This window comes from Wolffia australiana, chromosome 3, assembly GCF_029677425.1.
Source record: "Wolffia australiana isolate 7733 chromosome 3, ASM2967742v1".
Lineage (NCBI taxonomy): Eukaryota > Viridiplantae > Streptophyta > Magnoliopsida > Alismatales > Araceae > Wolffia > Wolffia australiana.
This window is the reverse complement of record NC_135837.1, coordinates 9418746-9426590: the sequence shown is the minus strand read 5'-3', so window position 1 is coordinate 9426590 and position 7845 is coordinate 9418746. Positions and strand designations below refer to the sequence as shown.

At 40.4% G+C, this 7845-nt stretch overlaps 1 protein-coding gene across 1 annotated transcript; it reads left to right on the top strand.

The window, feature by feature from the left end:
* Positions 1-651: 651 nt before the first annotated feature.
* LOC144700872 (eukaryotic translation initiation factor-like protein) lies at positions 652-4854 on the top strand. The gene is made up of 6 exons (XM_078572434.1): positions 652-865; positions 1039-1585; positions 3000-3145; positions 3217-3253; positions 3327-3397; positions 4364-4854. The coding sequence occupies exons 1-6, from the start codon at positions 765-767 to the stop codon at positions 4752-4754; spliced, it is 1293 nt and encodes a 430-aa protein (XP_078428560.1). The 5' UTR covers positions 652-764; the 3' UTR covers positions 4755-4854.
* The last annotated feature ends 2991 nt before the right edge of the window (positions 4855-7845 follow it).

Here is a 7845-nt window from a genome sequence, read left to right as displayed (position 1 = left end):
TTGACCATCTTATTAAAATACATTTGCTTTAATCACCAAGAAAATGGGCCAAACTAAATTAAAAGTTGTTTGCCTAACATCTTAGACTACTAGTTATAATAATTAAAAATTTCGGACCAAGTATGTTTTACAGTGTATGAGAAGGACATTGACAAATTTGTAGGGCAAGTCAAACTGGAGGGGGATAATTTTTTCAAAAATTTTTTTTATGATTTTGGAGGACTTAGGTGCATCAGAAATACGTCTAAAAAAATAAATCCCCGGAGAACACTTAGAAATGGCCCAAGGTGGAGGCTACAACATTGACAATTCAACATTTGGAATCTTCTCCGTTCAAACACCAAAGGACTAGTCTAAACAATTATCCGGGAAATTATTTAATCTTTAAAACACAAAAAAATAGTCTAAAGACAATCTTAGCACTAAAATTGTTAATAGGGGTGAAAACGGTAAAAAGACGGAATCCAAAAAAATCACTCAAGTTATGGTGTATATTTCAGAGCTTCTTAAAATAATAAACGAGATAAATTGAATTATCACCAGAAAGTAATTCAAAAAAATATTCATATACGAAGCGGCAGACAAATTTATTTTTTAAATTTATTTTTCTGGGTTATTTATGGGGCCCTAATACAGTTTATTTTTATCTTCCGGCAAGCCATCTTCCTGATCTCTGCGCTGATCGACCTCTCCGCCTGCGAGGAAGAAGAAGGAGAAGAAGAGCTCGACGAAGGGAAGAAGGGGGCGAGGGGAGGGCGAAGGCCATGTCGAAGAAGAAGGCTTTCAGCAAATCCACCATGACTTTGAAGGATTTCCATGGCGGTTCCATCCCTTCCGACTTACCACTGCCTTCCGCCCCCGGCGTGTAATCCTCCGATCGATTTTCTTCATTCACCCGCCGAAATCTTCAATCTTCAATCTGCAATCTTCAATCTTCAATTTTTCCCGTCGATTTTCGTTTCAGATGCTAATTCCCGTACCCTAGATCTGTTCTTCCGCATCGATCTCAGATCCTGCGCTTGATTTTTCTTGCCCTAGGGCGCCGAGGCCACTGGACCGTGGCGCGTTCGATCGAGCGGTCGGGGCCGGCGGATTCGGTCGGCCGGATCACCATCGCAGCCGGCCTGGCTCCGCGGGTGGGCTCCGGGTCCTGGAAGAACCCGCGCCGTTCCTCGCGCGGATCGGTCGGAACTTCGACGAGGACGAGCGCAAGCCGTTCTACGCTTCTTCTACGGGCGACGAAGCCATCCGATCAACCAACTCTGCCGAGGCGAGATCCCAAACCTTCCAGCCCAGCTCGAAGATCTTCTCTTCTTCTCCGTCTCAGGTTTCGACCAGCTTCAACGCCGGGGTTTCCGCCTGGGGTTTGAAGAAGGAAGAGGCGGTTGCTCAGCCTGCTTCCGCCATAACCGGAGCTGCTTCCAAGTTCGCTCAAGCGAGCGCGATCGAGAAGGTCACCTCTGGAAGATGGCAATCCAAACTCGCGAGCTTCAATCGGGAATTTGAAGTTTCCGCCTCCGATGGTGGGTCGGAGCTGGACGACGACCCTCGGCCGTTGTCTGCAGAAGGTAGATCGACGGGGCAGGTAACCCTCTCGCCATAGCTGTTCTCCCATGCGAGCTCCGTGACGGATGACGTTACATCATCCGTCTTCCATCCCTTATCATCATCAATCATCCGTTCTTTACCGTCATCTAGTCTACACTAACTCACGTCACCCGTCACCGGTTCCTCGTTCCTTACTGTCATCAGTCGACTAAAAAATCGTCCCGTCCGTGAGATTGGACGAAAACCAGGATGGAAATTCGTACCGAGAAGAACAGACGGGACAGTTTTCGTCCACACAGACGAAAAAACTGTCCCGTCTGCGTCCCTTCACTGATCTTAGTCCAGTCCCATCCCGTCCATCGTCCACATCCCGGACGATCTGGAACTGTACCAACGACCTCGTTCCTCATCGTCATCATTCTACTCTGGACTGTCGTCGGGTGCCAGTGATTTATTCTTGGTTTCCGTCCCGTTTTGTCAACTGGGTTGACAATTCATTACGTCCGGAGGTCTCAGACAAAAAAACCGTCCCGTCCGCGTCCCTGAGCTGATTAGGGACGTCGGATGGGACTATCTTCGTCCCGTTCCGTCCATCGTCCACGTCCTAGACAATCTGGAACTGTACCAACGACCTCGTTCCTCATCGTCATCATTATACACTGGACTGTCGTCGGGTGCCAGTGATTTACTCTTGGTTTACAACCGTAATCCGTTCCGTCCCGTTTCGTCCACTGGGTTGACAATTGTCATCCTAGGTTCGTTACGTCCAGCCCCTTGGATGGTAACGGAACGGAACTGCAAAGTGACCTAATTGCTGACCTGTCAATGTAATGTCAAAGCGCCATTGGACCGCTTTGATGGGTTTTGGATGACGGATGGTTGACTGTGCTGTTACCCATGCCTGAGTACTGGGGATGGTCTGATCATGGGTATTGGTTGTTGTACAGTTGTGCGGTGCGGTTTGAATTTTGAACTAACCTTTGCACGGCCCTGATGCATCGACTCCGGTCACTGCCCGGGCTTGGAGCCGATCGAATGTGGCAGTTTTGATTGGTGTTTTATAAAAGAATTCTTATTTTAGATGACTCATGTGGGTGATTGGTTTAAGAGGCTCAGTCTGTGCGTCCAGGTTGTGTATTCAAAACCTGTTACAAGCATTTTTTTGCTGAGTTATTTCGGTCATCAGTACCATGGATGTTTTGCTCCGTCCGTTTTGAATATCTTGAATTTAGTTAAAATTGCCACCCATGTCATTGACACAATATCATTGACCATCGTTGGCGGTGATGCTGACGTTGGTGGAAAATTTTCAAAATGCTGGATGTGTTCAGTTGACTTGGAACTCTAGTCAACGTCACACAGCAACGATTTCTGGGCTTTCCGAAGCCTCATCGACTGTCCCAAAACCTTGGCCCTGCAAGAACAGTGATGGAGGGCTTGATCTTCTTCAGGTTTACCATTCTCCAGTGGAATCTGTGGCAGAAATCTCGCTCAGTTCTAATCCCAGCGGAAATCCACCGGCTGAGCGGCCCAGGCTGAACCTGCTGCCTCGGTCGCAGCAACTTCAGCGGCCAGAAGAGACTTCTGAGAAGAAGAGGTTGAAAATTTGCCTTTCCTTTTGTTGTGGATGTTGTTGTTTGACTCTCCTGTTTGACTGTGTTTGGGCAGGGAGAAGGTTTTTGGTGGAGCTCGTCCAAGAGAAATCGTATGTCAATTTCTTAATCTCACTCGATTCTTGAGCTCAGTTGATATCTTCTCCATTATTGCCCTCTTTGCAGGTTCTTAAGGAGCGTGGAGTTGACGAATCCCCCCTGACCCCCATAGAGCAGTCCCCTCTTCCGCTTGATCGGTATTTCAGTATCATCATCTTGGAGATCATGATCATCATTGCTCCATCATCATCATCTGATACTCACAATTGGCATCATTGCCTCTACATTGTCGTCATCATGACACACATCTTCATGACTTGCACGATCATCATCATTAGATGATGACCATGAACGTTGTCCCCACCACGTAGTTGTCATCCTGACACACATCATAACAAGTAGCATCGTTATCATCACTGTACATTAGCGTTATGATACCAACGCCAGCATCTTGTGTACCATCATCACAGATTTGTGGTAATCATTTCATTGTCATCTTCTTCCAAGTCACTCATCATCATTATATCATTTCTTTTGCCAATCTCCTTGTTCAATTTCACATTATTACACCATATTTAAATAGCAGGTCAATGAGACGTGGTGCCATCATCATTACATTCTCATCCTTAACATCACATCAATGCGATGTCATCGTCATCATCATCATCATCATCATCATCATCATCATCATCCCTTCGTTCTTGTTTCCAGCAACCTCACATCATCATAATCTCCATCATCTTGACTCCACAGATATCATCATCCCCATGCCATCATCATCCTCGGCCCCATTATTATAACCAACAGTATCACCGGCTCTAGTATTTATCATCATCATCACAACATGATCATCATCATTAGCGGCAGCATCACAATTTGAATCTTCATTATCAATATCAAAACCATATTATTATCATCATCATCATCTAATCATCACTACATGAGTATCATCTTCATCTTAGTTACTATATCATTTCCATAAGCATCTGCAACATTATAACAAGATTATCATCATCGTCATCATCGACCCCGCCACCCATCGTCATCATGATTAGGATCTTAAATTTATTTTATATTTGAAGGCAAACCATCATAAAATCACCATCTTAACTTAATTATTTTTATAATAATATCTTTTCATTTGGGGATTGATGTGGGAACAGAGAGGAGGTGCTGATGGATGCGAGGAAGGAGCAGCAGCCAGAGCAGGAGAGGGCGGAACAGCAGCGGAGTTCCCGGTGGAGGAGTGTTGGTGGGCCCAAAGAAGTTGAGAAGCCGGCGCCGGGCCGGGCAGAAGCCCGTAGCTGGCGCCGGCCTGAAGACCCGCCACAGCCGAAGCCCATGGAAACTCCGACAGAGCTCCGGTTCGGAAAGGGGGCATCAGCTGTGGAGCTGGCTCAGGCTTTCGCCAAGCCAAAGGGTGGTGGTGGTGGTGGCGGTGGCGGCGGTGGCGGCGGTGGCGGTGGCCGTGCCCCCTTCTCTCGTCTGGCGGCGACACCGCCTCAACAAGAGATCTACACTGGCCCCCCTCGTCGTCGTATCAACGGGTACTGAACTTATAATGCGAGATTGACTCTGTGCCGTTGATCCTGTCGTTGGACCATGGCAGGGTTTAATATTCGCTTTTCAAAATCAGAGCATAATCTTTCTGTGTTGCGCAACTTTAGAGAGAGTGATCAGTTAATGCTGTGTACAATATTGTGGACTTTTAGATATCTGTCCCAATATCTGATATAGGACAATCTGATTTAGGGGAAAATCAAGATAATTTTAAGTGACAGTTTTGGATATTTGACAGATATCAGGTAATTGGTAAATATCAGGTATTGGGACAGATACTGAAAAGGTTGGAATGGTGGCGGATGACGGTACCAGATAATGGAAGCTGATGTCTGTATCAAGGTCCAATAGCCAAATCTATTGGACCTTGGATATTGGATAAAAAATGCTATGTAAATTGTTTTGTGTGAAATCAATTTTGAATGAAAAACGTGTCACAGTGATACATAGCCAACTACTATCTTGGGTGGTTTAAGTTGTATGTAGATGTGTACTGATTTTGGTTAGTTTCTGGTTAAAATACCAAATCTCCAAGGCTAACTATAAATAAAATAAAGGAAAACACAAATAAAGGAAAGCAAGGGAAATAAAACATAGAAAAAGGAAACTTCACAGTAGATTTATTCGTTGGGATTTAACCAAAATAGGTTGGGATTACTCCTAAACAGGCTACATCATGTCTTTCAAAATTTTTGTATGAGTTGGTGAATAGCCATATGAAAAAACTTATGTTTGATAGACTGTTTCATTACAGAAAATTAAACGGCTTGAAGATTGTGACGTACAAAAAGTTATCTTTTGCCAAAATAAATTATTTATTTAAGGCCAATATTTATTTAAAGAAAAAAAAACCAGCTTCAAAGGAAAGTTTCTAATATGGAGAGATCTGCCGTGCTATGAGATATATCCTTTGTTTCTCTTAACAATGATTAAAAAAAATCCAGTGACATGCCATTTCATATATATATATATATTTACCTTACTAGCAGAAACTGAGGAAAGGTCGAATCTATAGGGAGCAAGAATAAAAAAGTGAAATATAAGTCAAGTTATATTTTTAGATTATATACTTTTAGTAATTAAATCTAATTTAATAAATTAAACTAGTGAAAACCAACTCAAAATAATTCTCAATGATGATAAACATTTTTCCAATTAAATCTAATTTGTCCAAATTTAATAGAACAATTATAAAATCAATAACACTTTTCTCTCAAATAATAATAATTAATTAAAACAAAATTTCCATTACTAGCGTTTGGATAATGCCAGGTGAACGGGAAACAAGCAAGTCAAGTGAGCGGAATGGAGTGATTTTATAGTGGTGGAATGCCACATAAATGGTGACAGACTTATGTTAATGAGCAGTAGAGAGGGCAAATGATACAAGCTTACCATTGCCGATAGCAACAAACATGGAGGTGGATGCACGCTGGCGAGAGGTGGAGTTGATAGTGGCATGGGTGATGGTGAAAATCTAGGATATCCTTGACAATATAAAACTAGGAAAAAAGATGAAGACATGAATATGAAAATTTGAAGATTATACTAACCTCTTCATCATGTTCCCAACGGGCTGAATTGTGCTTTCTCTTCATGACTCTTGGTTAGAATTTCACTCCTATCCTTTACTCTTGACATTGAGAAAAATACCCAAATGATATTTAGAATAAGCAGATCTCTCCATTGCTTCTTATTATGAATAAATCCAAGTGTGCTTTTACAAGGATATCCTTTTTACAGATCCAAGGCCATGGATAGAGACTATAAAGATTGAACTACCCTTCAAATTTTATTCCATACCTCCTTTCGTATTATTATATATAATGATTTGAAGTTGCATCAATCGTAGCCATTCATTTTTTTCTTTCTGTCATCACTAATTGCCAGCATGTCACAGAACCCTCAGATTTCCAGAAGATTCAGCATCAAATTCTGTATTTAATTACATTTTTCAATTCTGATGCGTCTACTCAAATGCTGAAAAGGCGCTAATCATTGCATTAGTTTCAAGGCCATAAATTTCATGTCTAAACAGATGTTACCGTGTACATTAAAATAATAAAAAATATAAACAAATTTTTGGACATTAATTGTTCCTTTTTTGTTTTATCAATTTATGTAGTGCCTTGTATACCCAAGTTAGTCAGCATTTTTTGCTAAAAGTGCCTTTTCTATTTGCTACGTGGTTTCAGAGGTAAAAATTAATAATAAAAAATGTAAAAACCAATGAATTAGTGAATCATTCACTGTCTCTTTTCATTGGACAACACCGATGATTTCTTGTAGCTAATGAAATTGTGACACGCAACTCAACTGATTAAATACAAAAAATAACATTTAACAAGTCAAATTTTTTTAAAAATCCACAAGTATGTTTTGACATAAAGTTATTTCCTCTATGACTTTAACATCAGAAAATTTCCAAATATGTGTATTCTAAAACTGAAAAAATAGAATATTATTTTAAAATATAATAAAACCTTAAAACTTAATTAAATCCAACATTGACTTATAAAATTAATTTATATATGAATTTATGGTCATAAAATTCCTTAAAAACAACAGTAAATCAGGGGAATTCAGAATTTCATTTAAATAATATAATAACTTTTTAAAGCTTAAGTAACCTGCATGTATGATCATTCCAATGGATATAAACAGTACAAAAGACATGAAATTACTATCAAAAGGGCATGCTATATGTGATTATCACTGCCACATGATCTTCCCTATAAATGAAAGTTATCTTTGACCATCACATTCTGATAAATTTGGTTCAAGAAATATAGAAATTTACATAATAATTAAAACACATGATTTTTAGTGTCAAGTATATAGTCGTGAAACTCTATAAAGAGAGTTTTTACAAGATTTCTGATCAATTAATTATTGAACAAATTGTCTTTTTGATCTATAAGGTTGCCTAAAGTAAAAATCATCATCTTATATAATCACAAAAAATAATTTTCTTCAACAAAATTCATGTGCTTATGAAACATTTTATGCACAGTTAATAAAAAATGATATTCAACTTCTACAAGGATATGAATGTTTTATAGTTTGATCAGTTTTATCCAAAAAA

Coding starts and splice junctions, on each gene's coding strand:
- LOC144700872 (XM_078572434.1), top strand. CDS start 765: ATGTCGAAGAAGAAGGCTTTCAGCAAATCCACCATGACTTTGAAGGAT. Junction 3,146..3,216: donor GAGACTTCTGAGAAGAAGAG/GTTGAAAATTTG, acceptor GTGTTTGGGCAG/GGAGAAGGTTTTTGGTGGAG. Junction 3,254..3,326: donor GAGCTCGTCCAAGAGAAATC/GTATGTCAATTT, acceptor CCCTCTTTGCAG/GTTCTTAAGGAGCGTGGAGT.